The following is a 27,000-nucleotide window of genomic DNA, read 5'->3' as shown; positions in this document are numbered from 1 at the left end:
AGCGATTTGAGGGAGGCAGCAATCGAAGACTGCTTTCCCCAGGTAGAAACAAGGAGGGATGGAAAGCGAAGGAAGGTCTGGTCCGATAGTCGATAATGGTTGTCCCACTACCTGATCGCAAGAGACCGGATGTATACTTCGACCCGCAAAGAAAGGAACGAAAGGGCAACAATGGGCGTTATAAAGACAAACGTCCAAATGAAGCCGCAGGCAACAGAAAGGAACAAAGAAGAGGGAAAAGTCGAAAAGGAATGCAACAATCAAATGGGATCAAAGAGAGAGAATAAAAAAGAAGAAGAATAACTCTCGAGCGATGCCCAAACTGCACTTACTTTTGCAATGTAATTGTGGTAACCAACTTCGGCAGCCTTTGGCGTATTACCAGCGTAATCTGCACGTATCGTCCCTGAATCACTTCCCACGGCGCCAATCACACCACACAGCGCCCTGCAATCCACCAGCACCGCCCAATCAAACAATCCCACGGGCGTAACGACGCCGACTCTTGAAACGCGATTGTCGGGGGATGAAACACTGGCAGGAGGCGATCCCAAAGCCGAGTGTTGCAGATTCACTGGTGGAAACAACCCGCGAGTCGGGAGACGAGTTCGTCAAATGAGCAGGAGTGGCCACGGGCTCACGATTTCCTCTAGGCGCAGACCCGTGAAAATAAGAATTCGATTCGACGAATCAATCGCAGAAGCCAGTATATACCGGTATATACGGCCAGTGCTCGGAGATGAAGATTTTAGGAAAACCTGTCCCGAAACGATAGGATTGGGTATAATCCAGAAGACAAGATCAGGAATTGGGCAAGGAAAAGTCCACAAGGTCTATGGGGTCTCTACGCGCTATATACCAAATAGCTCTTCCTACGCGGTGGCTGCCAAAGGGATCGCGATCCCTCTGCTAAAACATGGTAACTATGGCGGATCATCCATTCCATCCATCGAGAGGTGTCCGCATGGACATGGAGCTGTCGCGTCGGATGCCTCGAGAGGAGGGGGGAATCATTTCCCTGGCACATCTTCCATGGCAGCAATGTACGGGATGTGGGACGGCGCGAACATGGCCAGCGCCTCTGGTATGCCCCCCCCCCCCCTCTCTCTCCGGTGGTATAATTCCCCTTGTCCTTGTACAAGTGGAGCCAACCCTGGTCACAACGGGGACCGAACGAGGAGAGAGAGGAACGGAGACCAGCCCCGAATCATGTAACTTGAAGAACAAGATTATCAGGGGAGCAGGACGAGCCCAGCAACGGCAACGGCAGTGGCAGCGATAACAACCGTGCAACTCCCCAGGCTAGAACGCGCGCACTGATGTCCATTCTCGTCACGACGAGTGTTGCTCGGCACCAGCCTATCATGCCTGCGTCCCGCCTCGCTAGACAACTCCTCTACTCACCAGTCCACTGGGTCGCGTCCCTGGCCACGGAGTTCCATCGACAAGACTCCCCGCTCAGCGCTGTGAGGGCCGCTTGGCAGGGATACAGATTGTTATGGATGAACATTCCGGCGCGGGCAGCAAAGGAGGGAGATTCCTGATGACGAAGGAGGAGGCTGTCAACGCCCGCCCTTCAGAAAAAGAATTCTCCCTGAAGTGTTAGACTAGACGCCACTTCCTTCATCTCTTCTTTATCATCCTCTCCCGGTTGTCTCGGACTTACTGCGGCCCTGTGGGCTGCAGATGCGCCATCTGCATCGGGCAGATCATCACGACTGGCCAAGCTTTTGTCCAGCCCCTGAGCCTTGGGGGACCCGCCCTCGCCGAGCGATCGTGATTTTCTGGTTTAGCGCGGATGCAGTGCTCGCTTTCTCTCCGAGCCAATGGCATTGCGAGATGTTTGGGATCCTCGTCGTAGTGAGAAGATCTTTGATCGTGCCTCACTTGCCTTTCTTATGTCGGGTTATTGACCTAGAGGGGAGCTCTCGGAGTAAACAATCGTTCCACGGGACTCGTCTGACTAAGCCTTCGCATTATTGGAAGAATAGCTCGGACAATTGGAAAATTATTGAATCGTAAACCGGATCTTGGGTAAGAATAGCTGAGTACCTTGGTCGCGAACCATATTTCCTTGGGCCAGTCGAGTTGATCGCCAAACCGCGGTTCAAGCTGTGCTTGCTCCTTCTACTCACCTAAAACATACGTAGCACCGCTCTAGCTAGTATTCCAACATACAATACTCCAACAGGCCTTCTAGAATGAACATGATGACTAGTATCTTAAATTTTGGTATTCCTATACTACTAGTATGTATTGGTATTGGCGGTGGCACCGGGAGGACATCCCCGAGTCTCCATACTCCCGATATGTATATATTGCTGCCTTTAGTGTACCTGCCACGCGTCCTCGTCCACTTTTCTTTCTTTCGCCCGGGACGGTCCGCCCACCTCCGAGCACAGTCCCAGTGGCAATTTGGCTTCACTTTCTCTTTTAGGTAGTTAATTACACCACCAAGTACACGATCCTTTGCGCTACTCAAGCGCATGTTTCAGGACGCGTGCGAGCCTACGCACCCCCTCGGTCAGGTGACGCGGCTCTTCCCACGCAAAGCAGAGGCGCAGGCAGCCGGCGAACCGATCGCTTGGCGGCTGTGGGCTGCCAGCCTCGAACAGCGTGCCAGGCGCTAAGCGCAGGTTTTCTTCCTGCTGGGCTCGCTTCACTATATCTGCCGCTAGTAGTGGCGGTGGCAAGGTAACCCAGATGAAATACCCGCCCGCAACGGTCTCGGATGGTGAAGCAACCGTCGCCCCCAGTGGGACTAGGTATTCCTGGATTGCGCCTAGTAACGTGTGATACCGCTCTGCATATGCGGGCTGGAGGACTTGTTGGATGTGAGTATCTAGGCAGCCGGAGGGGAGTAGTTGATCAATGATGGTGGAACAGAGCTGAGAAGGGGCGCCGCCGGAGCGCGAGGAGCCTCTGTAGGAAGGTGTGTTAGCTGGATGGTATATAGAGCATGTTCATAATATCATTCCCGCATGAACCGTATACTCCACTCCAGTACTTGACCCATAGTACCGCACCCTATACATATGCGGCTCTGTCTCGGACGAATAGCAACAAGGCAAAAAGAAGTGACAAAGAAGTACAAGCAGGGCAAGACATACACTTGTGATATCCCGTAAGCGACCTTTTCGGATGCTTCGGCCCATCCAGTGCGAGCTCCCGGGCCGAGCAGTTTACTGAAGCTGCCATTGCTTATTGCGTGGCCCCATTCATCAACAGGGCCGCCGTCCAGGTAACGATCCACGTCTACCAAGCGGGGGAGGCACGCGTGTTCGGGGGCAGCCAGCTTACCCCCGGGAGTTGGCGACCACTGTAGGAAATCGTAAACGTCGTCGGTGACCAGTAGCGCATCGTACTGGCGAGCTAGTCGAACCAATTGTTCTCGGTGACCCAGGGACATCACCTTGGTGGAAGGGTTGGCGAATGTGGGGACGGCATAGATGATGTATTTGTAGATCTTGCGCCAGGGCCGGGGTGGCTTGAATTTCTGGAAGCGGGAAAAGGAATATTAGTCGAGGTGTCAGCGATTATTTGTTTTCCGGATTCTTATCTGAGATAAGTCCAGTGGATGGTGAGAATGCGACAATAATGCGCCAGTCTGCTTCGAAAACGGAGGCAGACTGCCGTATCAATTGTCTATTTCAGGTCGATACCGGTTCGGTGTTGCCCTCGGCATGCGCCTTTTCTTCAGCTGCACGTAATCCGCTCTCCAGGAAGGCTAGGTCAATCCCCTCGTCATCCTCAGGGACCCCATAGACCCGCCCAGCAAAGCCCGCATCGTCCATCATACGGCCAGCTAGATGGTAGGTGGGATCGACCATCCAGACTGCGCGCGTGTAGACGGGGTCCGTGAAGACGGCCATGACACACGCGAGGTTCTGACTGGCCCCACCGGTGATGCAAATGCGCTCGGGCGTAATGGGATGGCAGGGCTGATAGAAGCTCTCTAGCCATTGGGCCACGTGGGCGCGCAGAGGCTCATAGCCTTCATCAGGCCCATATAGCAAACCTGGCTGAGCAATGGAGGGGGTCGTCAGAACGGTCGTGGCGGAGCGGAGCAGATTGGGGGCGGGGAGGAGCGCGGGATTCGGCCAGCCGCAGAGGAGGTCAATGGGCGGTTGGTTGTGTTGTTGGTTGGGGGGCGCAGTCATCATGACTGTGGGATTGATTGGAGGAGGGAGATAGTCAAAAGGAATCGGAAATATGGATTTGGGGTAAGCGCAGGGAAAGATGTAAGTGATAACGTCAGTCGACGCTTGGCACGATGGAACCGTGGGCCCTGACCGACACACGATCAGCGATTCCTTGGGTGAGGAGGAAAGGGAAAGGAAACAGGCACAAGGAACTTGCGAGATGATGCCATCGGATTAAGGTTCCATCAGAGGAGAGTACCTAATATCGATCACGTTTTCAAAGTATATTTAAGGGCATGGTAGAAGTATATTTTCCGTCCTAGTACAGTGCCTACTAGACTGGTTCACAATGGTTTGTAGTAGACAGTCTCTGCTCTAAAGTCTAGGCTACTACATAAGACATTATGATGCGAAGCTTTGCGTCAGATTAGTCGTAGCGCCTCAAGGCATTAGCTGAGAAAAAGGACAATAACGGCGACCGTAAGATTAGATTCTCGCTCGAGACTCCCGTAAGTAGTCTGCTTCTTTAGTTTAGTGGAAATTTCACCGTCGGTATTTTAGTTATGCTTCTACGCCCTTTCCCCTTTCGGTTTGCCATCTATACAGTAGTCTCCTACTAGCGTCAATTTCCTGTAAAACTCATTCTGCATTATTATCGACTATTGCTCCATTGCCTGCTTCACTATGACAATGGTAATTTGGAACCCCGGGAGTGCGGTCGGAACCAAGCGGCAAGCGGCAAAGCGTGTTTTATCAATCAGACCCAATTGGATGGGCCATTCAAAATCGAGTTAGTGATGTGAACCCAAAGGTAATTGCCGCTCGCTAGTGAACTTATGCCTTGCTGCCGGACACAGCCCAACTCTCCCCAATCGAGACAAGCGGGCTGTCGTGTCACTACTATTCCGTATAAGTCCATAGGACACCGATGTACTTCGGACTAGTATGAATGTAGAGTTAAAAATGCTCCGCCGCCAGGCTGCCAGGCAGGCATTTGATGTGTCGAGGCGCAATCTAATTTTCACGGCTCTCGGACTTGGATAATATTTCGCAAGTATGGAGCATTGTAACCTGTTATTAATTATACTTGCTAGCCAGGATGGAGCTAAGCTAGTTAGTTAATCATTTAGTTTGTCGGTCAGGAAGGGGGTGGCCATATAGATATACTCTCCCAAGTATATGATTCTCGCGATCACCCGACTACGGTACACTCCGTAGTTCATCTACTGAGATCAGATTCATGGAGTAGCATCGCAGTGATATCCGTTCTCCAAGGGACAGTCAGCACAAGGGCTCTTGGGGGCTCATGATTCGTATGTTCATCCAGTTTTCGCACTGCAGGGCTCCACCGAGACACAGGGAACCCCATCAGTGCCGGAGCTGCTATTATTGGCAATGCAAAGGAACCGGATCGAAGGCCCTCCGTTTTTTTAGTTTTAGTTTTAGTTTTTCTAGTTAAGGCTCCTTCTAAAGACTGTTCAAGAAAAATTAGATAGCTACTGACTTTTGTTTTTTTCTTGAAACACCCCTTAGTTTTTCTCTCTTGGATCTCTCCTTCTCTCTACATACTTTTTTTTTTTTTGCTCTGACCACAGTTTCATCATTCCCTTGCGGTGTCTCCCTGCCATTCTTGCAAATCCCCTCCTGCCGATCCATTCTCCAAAACTCTCCCCTTTACCACCTCGATCATAACCTCGCGGCTGTCTACTGCATCGTCTAGCGCTGCTCTGTCATTCCTCTTTCCATGCGTCGCAAGGCTTGACCTCCCCCCCCCCCTCTTGCGCTCCGCCCGGCTCTGACTTGGTCCACTCTGTCGACCCAAAACGAGCTCGCTGAAACCCTCGTCTTCTCCTGACCTTCGAGGTGCTCAGCACACACTCGTTTCCCTCTTACCCCCTCCTCCCCTCCTCGTCCCCTCACCAATCCTCCTTTTCCTCTCTCTCCTCCTAAAGCGCATCTGAAAAAAGAAGATGTTGTCAGCTCCCGTTAAATCGGCGAAGCGTATTTCCTCCCTCTTTTCGCTGGGCTCGCACAAGGATCAAAATGCGGGCTCTCCGGCCTCGCCGGGATTGAATGGAGATCTATCCCAGGACAGGAGGCGACGCAGCAATTCACGACCGACTCGACATGTGTCGACTCCCAATGCGGTCTTCTCAGAACCAAGGACCGTCCCGAATGCCGGTCCCGTGGATTTCGACTTCGAAAGCCTCCCGCCCCCACCGTCATTGTTGGCCGTCAATCATGACCTAGCTACCAGTGCGCCCAGCTCACCTACCGATGCTCGCCCGGGCAGCAGGGGTCGCGATTCGACCCGTCCTTCCAGTTCGGCCGGGTTGGCCATCCCAGGGTCCACGCCAGACTCTCGCCCGGGCACGCCATCGAAACGCAGAAGTTGGATGCCCGGTATGATGGCTCGGTCGCGTGCAAGCTCGGTGGACAAGCGGATGCCAACTCCGGCCTTGCCAAGTGCCTGGATCGCTGGGTTGGACCAGAAGGTGGTCTACGATATGGAACCTTTGTCGAGAGGCGGCCAGGTACGTGGGAGATGACGACGAACTGTACGGGTGACCAAACTCCTCGAATACTCTGCTAACCCTCCCCCGCGCCTTTTTAGATTGCCGAGCTGTGGAACGAGCAAGGTGACACGTTTGTCTACCTTTTCCCCCAAAACACCGGCCGGGCGCCTTCCTTCAAAGTCGATTCCACCATCTTTGCCGAATCACCGTCTCTGACATACCTCGCGCGAGGCACCGACTCAAAACAGAGTGGATTGGAGCAACAGACACGCACGCTTTCTCTTCAGAGCCCAATCTCACCGCCGTTGACCCCGCAGGATCGGTTGGCAGACGACGATGACAATGATAGTTCGGGTAGCCAGCGGATGGCCTTTGTCGATGACGGTGGCGATGAGATTCAGGAGCTGCATCTGTACCTCCCAATTCCCCTGAACAGCGACGTGTCCAGCCCTCACTCGAAACTCTCGCAAGAGGATCTGGAGACTCTGCTCTTGTTCCGCAACCTATTTGCTTTCCTGCTGGGCCAATCCCTTATTGCGACCCCCAAGTCTGGATCCCTCTTCAGCATTTTCATGGATGTGGCCGTTTTGCTGTCCCGATTTGAGTTCTCCAACCTGGACGGATCCAACTTTGGTGAAACCGCTACCTCCAGCTTCAGCAACTACTGTGACGAGCTGCGTCTGGCGGATGTGCGAAAGAGCCGTGAGAAGACTATCGAAGCCATCGTACTGGGTGAGCGGCTTCGCTACTACCCGCTCTACCTGGAGGGATTCACCCACGGTGTTGGCAAATTAGATGAGCTCAAGCAGCTCCGGAGCCCCAAATACAGCTTCATCCACCCGATCACCCAAAAGCGCCTGGAGCGTGGCTTTATCGACCTGGACACCCGTCTGCGGGGCCTATATGGCAAGCTAGATGACTTTGATTTCCCCTCAGTCTTCTCCGGTTTCGCGAACTCGACCTCATCCGAAGAAAGCAAGGTCATCCGCTTCAAGAACTGGAAGGCCAGTTTCCAAGAGTTCCGCCGCTTCACCATCAACTACTATCGCAACAAGTACGGTGCTTGGCCACCCAAGGCTCGCTCGAAGAAGAATGCATTTGAAGAGAGCGGACTTAACCGCCAACTCCTTCTGGACCTGTATGGTGATTTCACCGATCTTTACGATCTGCTCGTCGACCGCACCAACCTGACTACCCGCACCATCGACTCCTCCGGCCCCGGTGGTGATCCCTCGCCCACTGACACCCAGGCTATCATGATTCGTGCTCTCCGCCACGTGCTCAGCGAGTATGACCGCAGTACTCCTCCCGTTGCGCCTCCCATTCCGTTCGACGTGCCTCAGCTGCCGTCAGTGCAAGGGCTGCACCGCAAGCCTTTGGACGCTAAGAAGGAGGCCAAGTACCGTGCCAAGAAGCTCAAGGCCTCCGACATCAACGCCGTCCTCATGGGATCATACACTCGTGAGAGCATGCGGCCTACCCCCTTCATCGAGAGCTTCACTCAGTTTGAGCGACGATGTGCCAACGGCAAGAGCGTGGATGATCTGCTCGAGCTGCGCTGCGGACAGTGGATCTTCCTATACGCCGTGCTCCAATCTCTGCCCATGCTGGTTGTGGACGTTCCCGAGATTCGCTTTAACGAAGGTGTCGAGTACTTCCTCTGCATTGCCCCCCGTGGCGGTGCTCCCTGGATTCATAATGACACCAAGACTGCTCGGGCCTGGTTTGGTGTTGCTGGTGGTGCTGGTGTGGTCAGCCTGCCGTCCGATGTCGTGATCAACGGTGTCGAAGGTGTCTACCGACGCAGCCACTGCTGGCAAGTGGCCGAGCAGTGGGCCGAGGCTGGTGCCCTTATCGAGCCCCCGATGGTCGAGGATGCCTATGGGGAGGATGAATCTTCCATCTCTTCTCCTTACCAGGGCCAGCAGTCATCCGCTGGGTCCTCATCCGAGCCGCACCCGCCTTCAATGATGGGTCATGCCCACGGTGGTCTCACCCCGCCCCCGCCAGCGATTCCTCGCACTCGCTCCCCCGGTGCTGCCCAGCGTGTTGAGCATCGTCACTCGATCTATCCGGGTCTGGAGGCTTTGCCTCTGCCCGCAGGCATTGCTCCCATCGAGCCTCCTTCTCGACCCATTAGTCGCTTCAACCCGAACATGAGCTTCGATGACATTTTGAAGGAGGTTCCTCGAAAGGACAAGAAGAAGCACTAATTCTTTTTGATTTTGTTGATCGTTCCTCTTCTTCCACGTTCGAGATTCAATGGGATGGTGGTTTTCTTCAGCTTCAATTTTCGCTTTTTTCACACACTTTCTTTTTTCGAGATTCTTTCTTTCTTGTCTGTCAATAGGTGCATTATTCGTGACATGGGTTGGATCGGCGCGATGCACAGGGATGCGAAGAGGATAAAAAAAGCAGCCTTTTAATTAAACGGGAGAGGAGCGGAGCATGGAAGAGAGCAGCAGCACCTTTATCATAATTATTCAGCATATCAGCATCAGCATCTCCGGAGGATGGAGATCGGGTTTTCTCTGTGCCTTTTTTTTTTTCTTTTTTCCATTCCTTTTTTCTGGTTTTCTCTATTATCTTTCATTTTCCCTTCTTCAGTGTGCTGGATTCCCCCCTGTTTCTCGTAATTGGTTTGTTCGGATTTGTCGGAGACTGCCCGATAGAGAATAGAGATTCTAATATCTGCATAATGGAACGTTGTATTAGTATTGGATTATGAGTACTTCTATAGTATATGTAGTGTTTATTGGTAGATCTTGTGTAATTGTATAGTATTTAGTTGCGATTGTTGTCTTTCTTCCCCTTGGAGGGTCGTCAACCATGGAACCAAGCGGTCCACCAGGAACTGTACCATTTGCTCCAATGTATCTGTGTCCAATTGCTTCGAGATTTATTTCCCCCAGTCTAGCTGGCCTACTCCTAACGGATACGCCTTGACAGAACGAGGTCATCCGCAGAGCATGCAGAAACTCGCCGTTGTAACGTGCTAATGTCGCACCCACTCACGGGTGGCGGCCGACGGCCAAAAAAAGGGAGATAATACGAGGCGCAGCAGCCACAGCTGCGGGCAGTCAAAAATCAAACCGTCCCGTCTGGACCAAGACAGGACAGAGAGATCAATTTCGCCATAAGGTTAGCGCAGATCGCTTCCTTACATAATGAGTGACCTCGGGTCCTTGAATCTCCTTGAAGATCTGAATCTCCTCTTCCGTGCAGACAGAACTGTCTGTGCTCTGGCTATCGCGAACGGGTCCCTAAACTTTCTCCGGCCTCGGGAAAGACGACCCCGTTCACACTGAGTACAGGGGATGATGGAATAACGACCCGCCTACCGAGTTATATCTACTGGCCGACCGTTCGAAACCGAGTTCAACCCCCCGTCCGGCCCCCCCCCCCCTTCCCCCAAGAATGGCCCGGTCCGCCAGCATGGCCAGCGATGGCCACGAGCGCCTGGAGCCACGACTGCTCCGCGCAGCTGAAAACGACGACATCGAAGCCCTCCGCACGGTAATCAACTTGGCGCGCGAGTACAACCAATTCGGCGATAATTTCCTGCGTGTAGCCGTTATGCGCGGCGCCGAACGAGGATCCGTCGCCGCGACCGAATTTCTGCTCAACCTCGGCGCAAAGACAGATGTAATTGGGAATCGGCCGTCACCGCTCCTCCGCGCCGTCGAGCGCGATCACTATCAAGTTGTGCGCCTGTTGTTGGACCATGGCGCCTCGCCGGATACTACAGATAAGGAGGGACGTACGGCGTTGATGACCGCGGCGTGGAAGAACCATGCCGATGTGCTGCAGCTTCTGATTATGCGCGGGGCGAATGTGAATGCGAGAGATCATCGGAAGCGCAACGTGCTTCATAATCTTGCAGCAGATAAGGAGTGTCGATGGGGATGGGGTGATGAGATTGTGACCTTGCTCCTCCGGACGGATTGTCTGGTTGATGGAATTGAGGGACAGGATGAGTTGGGGAGGACGCCGTTACATTGGGCTTGTGCCCAGGGGAATTGGAAGCTTGCGGAGTTACTGTTGACCAGACCGGACGGTCCCAAGGCGAATATTGATGCGGCAGAGTTGAGAGGGAAGACCGCGTTGCATATTGCGACTGCGCATGACCGAGCGGATATCGTTCAATTACTCTTGCAGCATGAGGCTGCGGTCAATGCTTGCAGTGATGGTGGATGGACGCCGCTCCATAATGCCTGTGAACGAGGATGCGAGGCGATCGTTCGTATCTTATTGCGTGCCGGGGCGCATATCAATAGTCAACTTTTGAACGGCGTGACCCCTTTGCATCTCGCGGCGCAAGGTGGGCATACCGATGTTGTGAAGAGTCTTTTGGAACGACCGGATTTGAAACGTCGTGTACGCGATAACTTTGGGAGCACGCCTTTCCTGCGAGCGGCGCAGTTTAAGCGCAAAGATATCGTTTTGCTGTTGGCGCCTTTCAACAATGTCGAGTCTCTGTCGGACGATGTGAAAGATGCCTCTGCAGCCTTTGATGCAACCGTGGTCGACTTTGGCAATTTCCACAATGAGAACCGTGTAAAACGAATGTCGGTCTTTAATCTGCTGTATGGCCGAGATCCTGAGAATCCTCGCAAGCAAGCTGTGACCACTGTGCCGGCAGATAGCCGTGCCACTGACTTTCGCTGGATTCATCTTCCCGCAAATAACATGGCTTGGGTCGAGGCACTTCTCACAAAGTCATTCATCGAAGAAGGTGCGCATGACGTCGATGGGTTCAAGGGTCTCGAGAAATCATTCAACTATCAACATCGCGGACAAAAGATACACTCGCATTTCATGCGGCCTTTGTGTCAACATACACCTCGCTCATTTGAGCGGCGAGAAGAGGAAAAGCTAGAGAGGCAACAATCAGATACTGCCCCTTCGATCATGACGGATACCAGCTCCACGTACCGCAAACAGAAGGGACCCGGCGGCAAACTTGACCGGGTGGATTCCCATTCTCATGATGAAAGCAGTGGGGGTGCCCCGGGGAAGAAGAACAAAAACAAGAAACCCGGTAAATCGGGGAGTAACCCAGGAACACCCAAATCCGAGGTCAAAAGCAAATCGCCATGGGGCCCGTCGGAGAAACAAGCTCGTCCATCTCCTCTTTCTGCCTTGGGTCTCTGCCGGGATCCTCAAGCAAGTCATAACGCGGCTTGCAATGTCTGCGTTTTCATGCCGTACCTACATTTTGAAACCGCGGAGCGCAGACAGAAGATGCAAGAGGCAATCCAGCGAGCTGAGATGTTGAGTTTCCAGCCCAGTGGCATGAAACGAATTCGCACGCGTGATGAGATGCTGATCGATGCGCATCTGTCCTCGTCGACAACCTCCTTGCACGTCCGTAGAACTCTAGACCAGTTCTTCTATCCGAACATCGACACTCAGAGCCGTGACCAGGATCAGGTGGTATATCGATACCAGACCAAGGGTCCCGGTCGTGAAGGGCCAGGCACTGATCCTAAGATCTTCATGGTTGATCAGTTGTGGATGTGGGTTCTCGGCACGAATCTCATTGTGACTAGTTTCCCGCAACGATGGGACCAGCCGAAGAATGATCCCCTGAATGTGCTGGATGGAATCATCGAGGACATCAATTCCAAGACTCGAGACCCCGTGAGGTCGGTGTATGACCTGGCGATCATTATTACCAATCGATGCTCGGGTGTTTTCGACCGCCACCGCCTTGGAGACGATGAGTATCAGTTCCTGGATATGTTTGAGTCGTCTATCGGTATTGCGACTGACCGTGAGACGCTGCTCTTCAATCGCTTCAACCATGCATCCGTGCAAGCATCTGCTTGGTTGAAGAGTCACCGAAAATTGAATCCCTTGTCGCGAAGCTCAGCGCGTTCCATCTCGGGTCGTGATGCACCAGAGGAAGACACACCTTCTGACGATGAAGATTATTACCTGGACGATGGCCAGCCGCTGTTCGTCGATCGCCTGCTGGATATCGGCGAGGAAACTGATCTGTTAGCCGAGACGAAAGATATTCGAGACGAACTGAACATGATTCGTACTGTATTGGAACACCAAAAGCATGTTCTGGTGGATTTCCAGGACGTTATCTGCTCGGTTTACCTGGCACAGCAGATTTCCCAAGTCGATGTCAAGAAACGTTTCAAGGATCAACAACGCATGATCGACATGCATCTGAAAGATATCGATCGTATGGATAAACAAGCCGAGCGTATCTACCACTCTATTACGGATCTACTTGACCTCAAGCAAAAACATGCCAACGCATTTGAAGCCCGTTTCGCTCGTGATCAAGCAGCGGGTACTACCCGGCAAAGCAAGACTATTATGGTGTTCACCATTGTCACAATTATTTTCTTGCCACTGTCCTTTATTACGTCGATCTTCACCATCAACATGAAAGAATTCGAGAATCTGAATCTTGGATATGTTTCTCGATATACCTTTGGCATTGGATTTGCCATTTCAATCCCTCTTATTTTGCTTGCGCTGTCTGTGGACGATATTGGCGATTTCTTCCGATGGGGAACCCTCCGCAGTCGACATTGGCTATCCCGAAGAGACAAACCTACTCCTGCAGTTGACCGCAGCGAGGGTCAGCTCCAGGCTCTCGAAATTGAGAAAATTATCAGTTTGGCACGAACACGTAGAAGTGGGGAGCTAGACTATGGGCCAAGCCTGCTGCCTGTTTCAACTCGTGGCTCGGGCGGCCCTAGACCTCGATCCGACCTTTATGCCAACGGGTTGGGTAACGGTCTAGTGCGGAAGAGTTATGAAGTCCGCCGCAGTGTTGAATACAGACCTTATACATGATGACATGAGATATGATTTCCGAGCTTTTGTTTTTGATTAGGAGTCTGTTCTCATGATTCGCTGATCTATTATATTTTGTCGCTCGCGTGTCACAAAAGTTGGATATCCCCCCTGTTCTATAATACCATGAAATGAAAATAATGCAAAGACTTCCCTTACAGCCGAACATTCTCGTTGTACTCAGGGTACCGCATACCTCCACCCTTTCCATCTCCCAGAATCACCGCGGGATGATACACATTCATAACAACCATGGCAATGAACATCAACAGGGCATCGAAAATATACCCAAATGCCTCATGCGTCATGATATATCCATCAAACCCACCCTTGTACTCGATAAGGCGGAAAATGGACCGAACCAAGATCAGCACACTAACCACGTACAAAGCCAACAACACAGTCATCCAATTACGCTGACGCCAGCCCTGAGCCCTAGTCATCATCCTCTCATTCTGAGACTTGGACGTAGGATTCTTCTCAATGCGATAGTGGAAGATAGCAGCGACGACGACGAAGAATCCGAAGAAAAGAAGCTGCACGACTAGACCGCCAATGACGACGTTTGAGCCTGTGTTGCGAGTACTTGTCTTACTCGAGGCCATAAGACCACCACCAGCGGATTGAAGCAGGAACGAGAAAACGTCGCCCGAGACGAAGATCTTGGTCATCCAGCGGACGCGGACGAGACTGAGGTTTTCGGCGTTGAGGTATGTGACTGTTCGGCCGAGGACCATGTAGATTGATGCGGCGTATAGTGGGGGTGCGAGGAGGATTAGCACCGATTGCATAGCATAGATGCCCACGGAGGAGAGGTTATTGCGGGCGATGACGCGGCAGATGTATCCGATGATTTGGACTGTAGATTTGAAAGAGAGAGTTAGCTGTTGTCGTATAGGGTAGGTTCGAAAAATGGTCAACGTACAGATACCTCCAATGAAGAAGGGAATAAAGTACCAGCATCGGGCCTTTGTTAATTGAACAGCATGGAAAATGGTTGTGCCAGAGAAGAGGATGATGAAGATGACTCCCGCCGCGATGGACGGGATATACCCATAGAGATTGTCGTGGTTCATATTGCCTTGAAAAAGAGCAAAGCAAAGTACGTCTATCTGGGTTTAATGAATCGAGATATCCCTCTCGGGAGGGGCCGAGGGGTTTTATACAGTAGACTTGCACGGAGTATTTCTATATCAAATTCTCCATCGCTTAAACGTCGGTACAGCCACTCTGACGGCCCTAAATGTGCCAAGAAACGGGGATTGGGATCGATATCTTACTCCGGAATCCACTCGTTCCAGGTTGTGGGCTGAGCGGCTAATACGCAATACGCAATTCGAGATTGTAGGCTTACTAGAACTGTCGAATGGATCAAAATTTGTCAAATCTGATAGTAGACTGATGGCTAGAATCTCAAAATAGTATACTGTCTCCATTATAGATCGACAATATGGAGTCCACGAGTTTTTCTAGATTCATCATCAGTTTCAGGCAGGGGGAATGTTCTTTTCTGGGGCGATACGAAATACGCAGCCGACCCTTTTATGTAGCATAATGGCATAAGTGGGTCCGGACAGGTTCTTTCGGGCCTTCCGGAGTGGAGATGCCAATGTTCGAAATCGAATCCGAATCCGTATCCGCACCCGTAACCGAGTCCGTAATCGAACTCGAATTCATTTATCTACTGGATCCCTCTGTAGGTCTACTAGACTCTTACTCAGAGGCTCCTGTGTCCTTTATCTATAATGGGGCCCCGTAGGTCACATCGCAAGTCGCGCAATGGCTGCCCGGAATGCAAATCGCGTCGATTAAAGGTTTTTTTTTTATCTCTTTCTCGTCTCCCGGTCTACCCGGATTGATTTTGACACTCCGCCCAGTGCGATGAGCGTTATCCATGTACAAATTGTGTCAAACATGCTATTCAATGCAGCTATGTTGCGCCTATCGACCAGACAGATTCACCTGTCTCAAGCGTATCCTCAGCCACGCAACCACAGCCCCAGGCCCACGACACCCCCCAAGCTTATCCACCCCTCCAACCTCCAAACTATGCGCCAACTCCCAATGGCGGTGATCCTTGGTTATATGACAACTCAGACGTCAGGCCCGAGTCAGAAAATAGGCTAGAGTTCCTGGGCATTCTCCCCAACTCATCATTGGATTCCCCACTCCAGAAAGAAGACTGGGGCCTTGACTTGGAGTTGATGCACCATTATTGCACGGTGACATCCAACACTTTATCCGAACGCGAAGATGCACGACATGTCTGGCGCGTGGTTATGCCCACTGAAGGATACTCTAACAAGTACCTCATGCACGGGATTCTCGCTATCGCCGCCGTCCATCGTGCATACCTCTATCGGATGTCGGAACAAAGGGAAAGATACATCAAGGCATCCGCATATCATCTTGCCGCCGGGCTAAAAGAGTTCCGAGAACTAATCGCATCACCTATCGATCCGTCAAACTGGCAACCTGTTTTCTGCTTTGCGTCCATGATCTCGGTACACCTGTGCACTGTCCCGATTCGACTCGGTGTCTCTCGATGGCCAAACCCGATCACGAATACTATCGAGCTGTTTGCTAGCGTGAAAGGGTTACAGGCAATTATGAAGCCGTTCTTGCCTTCGCTGAGGAAGACGCAGCTTGCACCTTTGGCGAATTCCGTATGGCTGGAAAGCGAAATGCGTGTTCACAGGTAAGCTGCTTACCCTACGCGATATCATCTGCGCTGAGCAAGCATTACAAGTCATAGGGTACTAATGTGTATGTAGCCCTGGCGCCGTAGCACAATCTCTCTTACCGGCAGATATCTGGACCCAAATATCCCGCCTCTATCGGTTCATCGAAGAGTACCCATTCACACAAACGACGAACCAGGACGACACCGCAGAGAAACATTCAGAGCATCGGAAGGACTATGAAGCCGCCATCAAGTCTTACGAAAGTTCTGTTAGGCAACTAGAACTTGCAGGACTTCATGTGGAGGCGGGTATGGTTTTCTTGTGGGCCTACCGACTTTCTGTGCAGTTTCATAAGGACCTGGAGGCGCATCATCCGGCGGCGCTCGTTCTATTGGCACACTACTGCGTTCTCTTGCGGTCAGTTGATCACCGCTGGTATTTGAATGATATGGCACGCCAGTTGCTAGAGGATATTGAGAGGCATATACATCCTGGGTACCGGGACTGGCTGGCGTGGCCTCGTCGGTGGGTACATATGAGGTAATGGAAAGGCTCCTCACTGCATCTGCTGTCTCCCGAGCCAAGCAGGGCAGTTGGTGCCATCTCTGCTTGCGAATATGCCTTGAAACCGTCAGAATGCGTCCAGTCGATGACTCCAATGACCTCTTCAGGTCCAAGGAAATGCATTCACAGCATTGGAAGGAAACAATTGAGAACATCCTGTGCTACGGGTTTCATACAGCTTTGGGAATCACATGCCTACTTGAAGGATATATTTTCTTATTTATATCGGAGACGTGTCTCAACAGTAAAGTGGCGTGATCTAGTTGGCTTCACCGGTATGACCATCCATATGCTGATGCAGGGGAACTGCCAAAAGCGGCAAGTGCTTTTTCCACGGATTTCTTCAAAGAACAAAATATTCTGGTCCCAATACCGCCACGAATCTCGAATACATGTCAGGATGCTAGAGTTTTGACGAATATTGTACCCGATACCCTGCAAGGTTAGAGGGGCCATCGTACACCTGCTGTTCTAATAGCCGTGTGTTGATCTGTGTGCATGGAAATACTAGTCAGCAATCAATCCGACATAGGTGGATAGAATTGAGTTGGCACACTCACATGTTGCATTCCAAGCTGGTCAAGTCTTTGCACGCCAAGTAGTCGCATGCATGTCTTGGTCTCATCGGCCAAGACTAAGAAACACTGGTTAGTCGAGATCTTTTGATCAAAAGAGTTGATGAAGGCAGGCTTTGACTCACTCTGCAATGTTCTCTTCACACCGTCAACTCCTCCAGCAGCTAGGCCCCACAACGGAGGCCTGCCGATACCAACACCTTTAGCGCCCAGGCAAAGGGCCTTGACGACGTCGGTGCCTCTCCTGACACCACCGTCGATCCAGACTTCAACTTTATCAAAGACCTCGGGGCAATATTTGCGCATCTCAAGCAGCGTGTGAACTGCTGGGGGCGATGTATCAAGGGATCTTCCTCCATGGTTGGAGAGAATAATCCCCTTGACTCGCGATTGATGCAAGCCGGCAATATACGCATCTTCATGCGTTTGAATACCCTTGAGAACGATCGGTAGACTCGTTTGCTTCTCCAGCCAAGCAAGAGTTTCAGTCCATGTGAGAGATGGATCCATTCCCGCAAAGACTTGCTTCTCAAGCGCCTCTTTCGAGCCTTCGGGGGCTTCGATCTCGGTAATTTCGTTGATGACATTGCCACTACGCTGATCATCTTCGCGCTTCCCCATCACCGGCGTGTCGAGAGTTAGAACGAGGAATTTAATCGCACTGAGTTTGTTCACACGAGCGATCATCTTTACGCTTTTGTTTCGGTCGTCTTGCACGTATAGTTGCCAGCCGAAAGCTTGTCCCGGTGCAGCATTTGCAACGATCTGCTCTGGCGTCATAGAAGCGCTGTTCGAGATAATCTGGAGAGCACCGAAACTCCCGCATGCTTCGGCAATCCCTGCTTCACCCGAAGGATGTCCCAGTCGTGCTTGGGCGGCCGGTGAGACGTAGATAGGCATCGATACCTGATTGCCTAGCAACTTTGTCTCGAGGCTACATTCGGTGCAGTCAATGAAGACCCTGGGTCGCAAGAGAATTGAGCGGAATGCTTCTGTATTAAAGCGTTTGGTGATCTTGTCGTCGGCAGCCGAATAGTAGTATGCCCATGCCTTCTTGCTCACTTTCTTTGTGGCAAGTTCTTCGATCTCGTCCATATTGAGGAGACTTTGAACGGGAGGATACTCTTCGGTTTTCCCCGAGGCCCCAGGCTGCGGCTCTGATTTAATTATCGTTGCTGGATCAATGGTCCCCAGAAACGTCTCCGGCTTCAGATTCTCCTCGAGCGTGCCGGAAGGATGAACCGGGTCGTATTCCTCGGTTGCGTCCTTGCCTGCTAATTTAAGAATCACATTTGCGCCACCAGGATGCTCGGAGACAAAATCAGTTACCTTTGGAAGGAGCAATCAATTCATGAACTGGAAAAGAGTCTCGAATAGAAGTTCCAGTACTTACATCGTACACTTTTCCGTAGAGAACCACCCAGCAACTCTTGCTGGTGTTGTGTTTAGCCACTACTGCTTGTTAGTCATTTGAATGTTTAAGCCGTGCTATCTTTGGGGATACTACCCTCTGCGGCATCGAATACTTTCCCCATATTGAGAGACTTGCGATTTTAATCAAGGGCGAATGCAAGCAAACGTCGGATCGAGCTCTATTTGAACCCCGGGGTTCCTGCGCGATTAGCCGACGGAGGTCTAAGGAAGTTTGACACCTCCGCCGGGGCTTGAGCTGCGTTTTTAGGGGCTGGTGGGTCTTTAGAGCTGGGCCTACTCGGCCGCGGTATCTGACTCCCGACCGTCCAATAGAAGCCGATGTTTTAGCGACTCCAATCGATAAAGAGATGCTATCGTGCGGGGTACCTTCGGAGAAGACGCCGGCGACAGTCAGCATCTGCCGCGCCTTCTTCCTTCTACATGAACACACCGCTAAAGACGCAATCGGAGCTATGCCGTATGTGAAATGAACCCGCCTTGCTTCTGGCATCTGTGGACTTCTTCTTGGCTTTGACTCAAGCCTTGTTTGAAATGGCGCCTCCCGGCAAACTAATGAGGAATGTTCGTATTAACTCCTTGCCGCCAGATCGCCAAATAGCGGCTAAAGGTATGTAGTGTAGTCTTCATGCGTAACGCCAGACAGGGATACATCTAACGATACCTAGATTGCCGCCAGTGTATTACACGCCGCATTAAATGCGACCGCACTGTTCCACACTGTCAAAAGTGCACTATCCGGAATCTTCCTTGTCCAGGCTTTCCTCGCATCCACCTAAGGTGGGACCAGGGTATCGCGAGTCGTGGTCATTCCAGAGGAAAGGCATTACCAGTGCCGAAACCCACTAGCCCATCAGAGCCAATGGTGGGTGCTGCACATGAATCGACTATTGACCGAGATGGCGATAGGATCTCTCCGATGAGAGACGTGGGCCTCGTGAACAAGCATATCGGTACATCGCTTGACGAAAATTTGCTTCGGCATTTCTTCTCTACGGTAGTCTCCCATTTGACCTGGCTTGATGACGGTGCATGTAATCCATGGAGAACCCTCATCCAGCCGTTGGTCCAAAAATCGGGCTGTCTCCGACAGTCCATATCTGGTCTTGCGGCCGCTCATCTGTCCGCTACGTCGCTAGATAATGCCCAGTCGTCATTTTTCCGGCAGATCAATCATCACATTCGAAATGACACTTTGAAGACCTTGAGTTACAGAATGCGCTTGGAACTTTGCGCAAATACTATAACCTTGAGGAAGAACTCTTCAAACCTTTCACTCTTGGAGATGCTTGCTTGTACTCTGGTCCTTTGCTATTCCGAATTGCACATTCCTAGCTCAACGGACTGGGGATTGCACCTTCGGGCTTGTCGCGCTATGGTTGAGAGATGCTACCTCAGATCTCGGAGAGAACTGCCACAGGATGCTTTATCTAGATTTTTGATCAAAGAAGTTGCTGATCTGGAGACATTTGGAAATCTTGCTGGTTTCAAAAATCCAGAGAGCACAGGCATGGGGCTGGACTGGGGATCATTCCTGAATGCCAATTTCTGGACTTTTACAGCACTTATCAACGAGATCACTTCTACCGAAAGGCTGCACTCGGAACATTTGGATGGCGGTCATAATCTCATCGAACCGGATATGAAGGGGTGGCATGATAAACTCGAAGAGGCATATAAACGAGCTACCGGAATGGTTACTTCATTGCCAGAATGCGACGTCATCCAAAGCATGTTCCGGACCGTAATCGACGCTCATTATTACGCTACTCTGGTATACAGCTACCAATGTCTCGCGCCTCATGCAAAACATACGAAAGCACTGGAGGAATATTGTGATATTATCTGGCATATTGTTCAGTCTGTCACCCAAAGCTCATATACTGCATTCATACATGACGTTTTCTTTCCTTTGTTCATTGTTGGCACTCAATGCGCAACTGATAGGGAAAGACAGTCTCACGTCGAATTGGCATTCTTGCAGTCTATGTCTGCCACAGGCTTTTGGTGTAACCAGACTGCATTGCAGATGCTGCGCCTCTTCTGGAAACACTCGAACCAAAGCGGGAACGAAACCTGGATCCAATTTGCTCGAAGAAATGAAGCCGCGATCGGTCCATTTGTTATCTTTTGAACAAAAATTCCGGGCGTAGCTTTCTCCCAGATTTGTCACGAAAGCTTGACTCCTTACCAACTTGAATGGTTTCCTGCTCATGGAAGGCATTGAATCACATGTTGATGGTCTCTTCATCCTCAACCCCGAAAAGAACCCTCATTGGGTCCTGGTAGTTCATGAAGCCTACTCCAGGGTCACAAAGCCCATAACCTAGCAGTCTCTGAGCCTGCGGCTTGAGCTGTCTGGCTCTTTCGAGTGGTACCATGAGGAACTGGTTCTCTGCAGGGCGCAGTGTTGGCTTGCACAAAAAGATTCCAACTGTTTCACGGTATTCGTCTCTGGAGGATGCCAGAAATCGAGTCAGCAAGACCTGAGTCTCCTTGCAACTTGGAGGATGGTGCGTGAACATTGACATGTGCATACCGTGTAATGTTGGAGCCACCCGCATGGTAGAGGTTTCCTAGGAAGATGAATGCGTCTCCGGGCTTCAGCTCTGCGGGAACAGCCTCTTCATTCAGTGGCCGACGGTCTGGTCCCCATAAATGTGAGCCAGGGATCGCGATGGTGGCACCGTTTTCTTTCGTTGTCTTCGTCAACGCCGTGACACAGCCGATCATAACCGGCATCATTGCATTGGTGGGATGGTAGTCGCTTTTAATAGTTGGTCAGCTACAGCCCTGGTTACCGAGGGTAGTGTTCATACTTATCGTCGCGATGCAGCACCTGCTGCGTACCGCCGGGATTCACACGGAATCCAACAGTGGAAGAAATTATTGGCTTCCCGCTGACCGTCACTTGACGGTCATCTCTCCAGAAGGTGAAAGTCGACGACACAAGAGCATTAGCAACGCTTATGTAGAATGGGTTGCAGGCAAGCTCTACGCAAGCGTCAGAGATACCTAGCAAACCCGTTGCGCGCTGAGTCGTTGCTGGGAAGAAGCCATATTTATCTGGAATATCTTTATCAAAATGAGGCTTTAGGTCTTTCTTGATTTGCTCGGCTAGGTCCTGGCCGATGAGGTTCTCGATGATCACTCCACCGTCGCGTTCGATGAATGAGATTGCCTTCTCAGGCGTAGTTGAAGCGTCAGCGGTATTCAGACGAGCAAAGGAGGGGCCATTGTTCGATGCGATCATCATGAAAAGAGAGGTAAAACCCGGGAATTCAGCTAGAAAGATTTTGTCAAGTAGCTATCTGTACCTAGCGTGTTTCCAAGGGGCTACCCTTGTCTTATATGCCCACGATCTGTCACGAGAATAGACGCCTTCTGGTCAGTATCTACTGCCACATATCGAAAATGGATTCTTATATAGTATTGAAATCGTATTTCCCAGAATCCCTCCATATTCCCTATAACCGGGTGAATCTATTGGATCCCAATCTTCGCAAACTGATGTTGAATGGTATAACATTTACGCATGACATCCGATGTACGCTAACTTGAAACAGACAGCTCGGCAGAGAAAAGTGCTTGCGAGGCTCTAGCGACACCGTCTATTGGTCCGGCTGAAGCTTGTCGAGACCTAAACGAGTTAGATAACCTTCGCGAGAAACTCTCTTTCGAAGGCTTCGGACTAATCATAGCTCCACAGCTCGGCCACCTCCGCCTCAGTGCTGTCCAAGCATTCTCGCTTTTTTTGCCCAGACTCTATCTCGAGACAATATGACCGCACTACATTTTGTCCATATATTGAATCGACGTAATGCTCCCCTCAAAGCTGGGGGTGTAGTGGGGCACTTAACCGTTGTTGATCATGGGAAACGTGGAGAAAGGGGAGCGATGTCGGAGTGGGCCCATTAAGAAACACCTCGGCGAGTTCCAAAATCGTCGGCCAACAACACGAACTAAGCCGAAAACAACAGGACGGAAGAGAAAAACACATGCGGGGTGCTAAACCACGAATGAGGATGGCACGGAGGCCAGCTAACAAGGACACTATAGAAAGGGTCCCACTGCGACGGACTGATCCTGCTGTTTTTTCTTCTCAATTTTCCCCAGACCCATAATTCGACTGCGATTTGACCCAATTCTCCACGTGTCCGCGATTCTGGGAACCGTTTTTCTTCGGCATTCACTGGATCAATACCTTCAGTGAGTGTTGGAGGGTGGAGAATCAGCTTCGGAATCTTGGATAAGAAAGGAGACAATAAACAGCGAAACACCGATCAGGAAATTTTGGTCTTTCCTGATGAAACAGTAACAACAGTCGGAAATCCACCTTTGTCCGATCAATTTCAACACTTGACTAAGCTCCAGTCGAGTCCAATCATCTTGCCAATCGCACAAGGTGACAGACCGCAATGGCCAACACTTCCGGGACGATGGTCCCCAAAGACGCCAAAGATGAGCTCGCCACATCCAAGTTCAATGAGAGCCACGATGAGGCTCAGGTTATACAAGGCCAGCCAAGGAATTCAGCCAACTTGAAGCGCAAGCTCAAGAGTAGACATCTCCAGATGATTGCAATCGGTAAGTTGGCAATATTTCCTCGCAATAGAACATACTTTCTCATGTGGTGATAGGTGGTACAATTGGGACTGGTCTATTCATCTCTAGCGGAGAAGCACTAGCGCATGCTGGCCCAATCGGCGCACTCATTGCATACATTTTCATCGGAACTATCGTCTTTTCGGTCATGACGTCTCTCGGCGAAGTTGCCACTTACATTCCAATCCCCGGAGCTTTCACATCGTACGCCACTCGACTGATTGATCCTAGTCTTGGCTTTGCGATGGGATGGATCTACTGGTTCTCCTGGGCGATTACATTCGCTCTTGAGTTGACTGCCACTGGTCTTATCATTCAATATTGGGATCCGTCCGTCAATGTCGCTATCTTCATTGGAGTGTTCTGGGTCGTCATGACTCTTCTCAATCTACTCCCTGTTAACTTCTATGGCGAACTAGAGTTTTGGTTCTCTAGCATCAAAGTCGTTACAATTATCGGTTTCATCATCTTCGCGATCTGCATCGATGCCGGTGCTGGACAACAAGGATACCTCGGATTCCATAACTGGGTCCACCCAGGGCCATTTGTCGATTATCTTGTGACACCAGGACCAACTGCTAAATTTGTGGGCTTTTGGGCTGTTCTGATTCAGGCTGGTTTCTCCTGCCAGGGTACCGAATTAGTTGGTCTCGCCGCTGGTGAAAGTGAAAACCCTCGTCAAACCGTGCCAAAAGCGATTCGAGCAACTTTCTTCCGAATCCTTCTGTTTTATGTGTTCTCAGTGTTCTTCATCGGTCTCTTGGTACCATCTGATAACCCCGATCTTTTGTCGGGTGCTTCCAATGCAGCGGGATCGCCATTTGTGATTGCGGCAGGACTAGCGGGAGTCAGAGTCCTACCCAGTATTATCAATGCGGTTCTACTCACGGTGGTACTATCAGCCGCAAATGCAAACATCTACAGTGGCAGCCGCATGCTGATTGGCTTGTCCCAGGATGGCTTTGCTCCAGCCTTTCTGGCGAAGACTACAAAGGGCGGAGTTCCTTATTATGGAGTTCTACTAACCGCAGCCTTCGGTCTTCTTGGATTTATGAACGTCTCCACTTCGGGAAGCACTGTTTTCAACTGGCTGTTGAATATCACTACGGTTGCGGGCTTCATTCTGTGGGCGTCACTTAACGCTTGCCACATTGCGTTTATGCGAGCTTTGAAGGCACGAAGAATCTCGCGTGATCTTCTTCCGTACAAGTCCCCATTCCAACCTTTCCTGTCTTACTATGGATTGTTCTTTAACATTCTTATCATGCTGACGCAAGGGTTTACTTCGTGGATTCCTTCGTTCAGCGTTGAGAACTTCTTCGTCGCCTATGTCAGCCTGATTCTCTTTGCTGTGTTATACATTGGTCATAAATTGGTGTACCGGGATCCTTTTGTGTCCCCTCTGCAGGCCGACCTTGACACGGGCCGACTTGAGGTTGAGGATGAACATTGGGAGGTTGCAGTTCCTACCACGTGGTATGGTAAACTTTGGCATTTGATTAATGGCTAGGAAGTCAGCCGGACTTCGTGGAGAGGGACTTGTCATTTGTATCTAATAACTTCAACCAGAGTATTCAAATCTTTTAATACACAACACCGAGATTGGCAAGTAGGAAAGTGTTTACCTAATGGGAAAGAATAAAGATTCCCAGCGGGCACTTTGACAGTATCAGTTGAACTATCGTACCTACCTAGGAGCTACGACTACATGTACCCCTCTCAGATAGATGAAGGGATAAGAGGAGAGACATTCTACAAATAATAAGAAAAAGGATGGTAGTTGATGTATATCACCCGCATAAGGGTGGTTATAGATTATTCAATCTGAATCAAACACTAACTAAAAAGCATAAATTTCAAAGAAACCCCAACACTCCTAACAAATGAAAATCATAATAGATCTTAGTTTAATTAACTGGGACCTTCACATATTCCTTGGTCTCCCCATCCTCAGAGTCACTCTCATCGGATCCATAGGGAGTCAAGGTCTCGCTAGCTTTCTCATCCACCTGCATAGCGTCTTTCTCATTCACAGTGTTGCCGTCTTCAACGACAACCTTCTTCTTGGACTCAGGCTCCGGTGCAATCTTTGGGAGAGTCACGTTCAGAACACCATCCTCCAATTTAGCGGTGATGTCATGGATGGAGATTGCAGCAGGAGCCTCGTGCGTTCCGAGGCGGACTTCACGTTCAAAGACACCCACTTCACGGGCACGCTCCTCCAATGCAAGAGCTTCGTGCAGGTCTTCGCTGATACCAGGGCGGTAGACGACACCTGCAAGGCGCAGAACAGACTCATCGGGATCGTAATCGATGCTCAAGTCGTCCTTCTTAGCGCCGGGAAGAGAAAGATGCACAATATAGTTGGTCGGTGTGTCGAAGACATCCACAGATGGAACAAAGTCAACGCCCTCGGGGGTTGGGCCGTTCAACTGGATTCCAAACTGAGAGGCGATGTTGCGCAAGAAGTCGAAATTTGGGAATCCTGGTCCTGCACCGAAGGGAGGGGGAGGACCGCCGTGGTGTCTGCCTCGCCCACCACGGCCTCCATGGTGGTGACCACCTCGTCCATGGTGACCGAAGGGTCCAAAGCCGGGGTGGTCATGGCCTGGTCCACAGCGGCCTCTGCCACCTCGTCCTCGACCGAGTCCATGGGGACCACCACGACCGTGGTGCTTACCCTTGCCACATCGGCCACGGGGACGCTTTTCGTTATCGGTCTCCAGCTCGGAGGAGGAGGTTGCTCCCTTCTCTGCGTCGCGGCTCTTTTCAGTAGAGCTAGATGGGCCAGCGGTGGGCTCGGTAGTTTGGGCACGAGGGGTCTCAGAGCCTCGGGGGTGATCCTCTTCGTCGGCGTGGGGACCCCATCCCCAGAATGGAGGTGGAGGGGGTCCGTGGTGGTGGTGACGAGGATGGTGGTGGCCGCCCCAACCCCAGAAGGGAGGGGGAGGGCCGTGGTGAGGGTGATGATGGTGGCCTCGAGGAGCAAAGAAAGGATGATCCTCAAAGGAAGCGGCCAGATTATCCCAGAAGGGATTTGGTGGGCGATTTAGATCATGAATGGAAGCCATCTTGATGTATCAAAATAAGACAAAACAAGATATACTTATCGAAAGCAGATGTCGTAAACCGAAGACGTTGGCTATTTGGACTGTAAAACAAAAGATGATCAAGAAAGATCAAGAAGATTGAAATAGACAGCGAGGTGATCTGATTATTTGCAACTGTGATTATTCTACGGTTCTTTTATACTTCGTTTCTCGGGCTTAGGCAGCCACTATCCTCGTCACCTCGGGGTCGGCCACATCACACCAGGTATACGTACAACCACGCTGCCTTGGCCTGCGGAGCAATGCTATTCGCCGTCGGACGATTAAGCGATCCGAGCAGTAGTATCAACCTTCCCAGTTTCTAAGCGCCATCGAGTATCTCCGAAGGTGCTGGAAGTTGTCACAGCTCGGGGGGGCAAAGTAGGACGCATGATAGTTAAGTCCGAGGTTGGTTCTGGTTAGCTTCGGAGTGTGGTCAAATCCGAGCTTCCTCTCTCAGATTGACCGACTCCGAGCCACAGGGGTGGATGACTCATTGCCGTGCGCCACACTGCGCCACACTCGTGGCAATTCGTTGTGTATGCGGCCTTGAGGTACGTACTGTATGTACA

The 27,000-nt window shown here is 51.1% G+C and overlaps 11 protein-coding genes across 11 annotated transcripts; 6 read left to right on the top strand and 5 right to left on the bottom strand.

The window, feature by feature from the left end:
- Window positions 1-1,041: 1,041 nt before the first annotated feature.
- N7496_011830 (uncharacterized protein) lies at window positions 1,042-1,544 on the top strand (the record flags this gene model as incomplete). Its single annotated transcript, XM_056704743.1, has 2 exons — window positions 1,042-1,084; window positions 1,237-1,544. 2 exons carry the CDS (start codon window positions 1,042-1,044, stop codon window positions 1,542-1,544), a joined length of 351 nt encoding a protein of 116 aa, XP_056550703.1.
- A 930-nt stretch (window positions 1,545-2,474) lies between these two features.
- Window positions 2,475-4,163, bottom strand: N7496_011829 (aminotransferase-like domain-containing protein; the record flags this gene model as incomplete). Its single annotated transcript, XM_056704742.1, has 3 exons — window positions 2,475-2,922; window positions 3,111-3,496; window positions 3,663-4,163. The coding sequence occupies 3 exons, from the start codon at window positions 4,161-4,163 to the stop codon at window positions 2,475-2,477; spliced, it is 1,335 nt and encodes a 444-aa protein (XP_056550702.1).
- Window positions 4,164-6,112: 1,949 nt separating this feature from the next.
- On the top strand, window positions 6,113-8,871 carry N7496_011828 (uncharacterized protein; the record flags this gene model as incomplete). The annotated part of the gene is made up of 2 exons (XM_056704741.1): window positions 6,113-6,676; window positions 6,757-8,871. 2 exons carry the CDS (start codon window positions 6,113-6,115, stop codon window positions 8,869-8,871), a joined length of 2,679 nt encoding a protein of 892 aa, XP_056550701.1.
- A 1,204-nt stretch (window positions 8,872-10,075) lies between these two features.
- On the top strand, window positions 10,076-13,480 carry N7496_011827 (ankyrin repeat protein; the record flags this gene model as incomplete). Its single annotated transcript, XM_056704740.1, has 1 exon — window positions 10,076-13,480. One exon carries the CDS (start codon window positions 10,076-10,078, stop codon window positions 13,478-13,480), a length of 3,405 nt encoding a protein of 1,134 aa, XP_056550700.1.
- Window positions 13,481-13,635: 155 nt separating this feature from the next.
- On the bottom strand, window positions 13,636-14,556 carry N7496_011826 (RTA1 domain-containing protein; the record flags this gene model as incomplete). Its single annotated transcript, XM_056704739.1, has 2 exons — window positions 13,636-14,339; window positions 14,406-14,556. 2 exons carry the CDS (start codon window positions 14,554-14,556, stop codon window positions 13,636-13,638), a joined length of 855 nt encoding a protein of 284 aa, XP_056550699.1.
- Window positions 14,557-15,225: 669 nt separating this feature from the next.
- On the top strand, window positions 15,226-16,708 carry N7496_011825 (Zn(II)2Cys6 transcription factor; the record flags this gene model as incomplete). Its single annotated transcript, XM_056704738.1, has 3 exons — window positions 15,226-15,294; window positions 15,358-16,178; window positions 16,255-16,708. 3 exons carry the CDS (start codon window positions 15,226-15,228, stop codon window positions 16,706-16,708), a joined length of 1,344 nt encoding a protein of 447 aa, XP_056550698.1.
- Window positions 16,709-17,131: 423 nt separating this feature from the next.
- N7496_011824 (FMN-dependent alpha-hydroxy acid dehydrogenase) lies at window positions 17,132-18,838 on the bottom strand (the record flags this gene model as incomplete). The annotated part of the gene is made up of 5 exons (XM_056704737.1): window positions 17,132-17,218; window positions 17,289-17,362; window positions 17,429-18,632; window positions 18,697-18,755; window positions 18,811-18,838. 5 exons carry the CDS (start codon window positions 18,836-18,838, stop codon window positions 17,132-17,134), a joined length of 1,452 nt encoding a protein of 483 aa, XP_056550697.1.
- Window positions 18,839-19,596: 758 nt separating this feature from the next.
- On the top strand, window positions 19,597-20,868 carry N7496_011823 (uncharacterized protein; the record flags this gene model as incomplete). Its single annotated transcript, XM_056704736.1, has 1 exon — window positions 19,597-20,868. One exon carries the CDS (start codon window positions 19,597-19,599, stop codon window positions 20,866-20,868), a length of 1,272 nt encoding a protein of 423 aa, XP_056550696.1.
- A 94-nt stretch (window positions 20,869-20,962) lies between these two features.
- N7496_011822 (phytanoyl-CoA dioxygenase family protein) lies at window positions 20,963-21,987 on the bottom strand (the record flags this gene model as incomplete). The annotated part of the gene is made up of 3 exons (XM_056704735.1): window positions 20,963-21,188; window positions 21,274-21,501; window positions 21,554-21,987. The coding sequence occupies 3 exons, from the start codon at window positions 21,985-21,987 to the stop codon at window positions 20,963-20,965; spliced, it is 888 nt and encodes a 295-aa protein (XP_056550695.1).
- Window positions 21,988-23,152: 1,165 nt separating this feature from the next.
- Window positions 23,153-24,849, top strand: N7496_011821 (Arginine permease CAN1; the record flags this gene model as incomplete). The annotated part of the gene is made up of 2 exons (XM_056704734.1): window positions 23,153-23,321; window positions 23,375-24,849. The coding sequence occupies 2 exons, from the start codon at window positions 23,153-23,155 to the stop codon at window positions 24,847-24,849; spliced, it is 1,644 nt and encodes a 547-aa protein (XP_056550694.1).
- Window positions 24,850-25,246: 397 nt separating this feature from the next.
- Window positions 25,247-26,410, bottom strand: N7496_011820 (Hsp20/alpha crystallin family protein; the record flags this gene model as incomplete). The annotated part of the gene is made up of 1 exon (XM_056704733.1): window positions 25,247-26,410. One exon carries the CDS (start codon window positions 26,408-26,410, stop codon window positions 25,247-25,249), a length of 1,164 nt encoding a protein of 387 aa, XP_056550693.1.
- Between the last annotated feature and the right edge of the window lie 590 nt (window positions 26,411-27,000).

Source organism: Penicillium cataractarum, assembly GCF_028827025.1.
Source record: "Penicillium cataractarum strain IBT 29864 chromosome Unknown utg000009l, whole genome shotgun sequence".
In the NCBI taxonomy this organism is placed as follows: Eukaryota; Fungi; Ascomycota; class Eurotiomycetes; order Eurotiales; family Aspergillaceae; genus Penicillium; species Penicillium cataractarum.
Note: the sequence above shows the minus strand (reverse complement) of the source record. Positions and strands in the feature narration are given on the sequence as shown.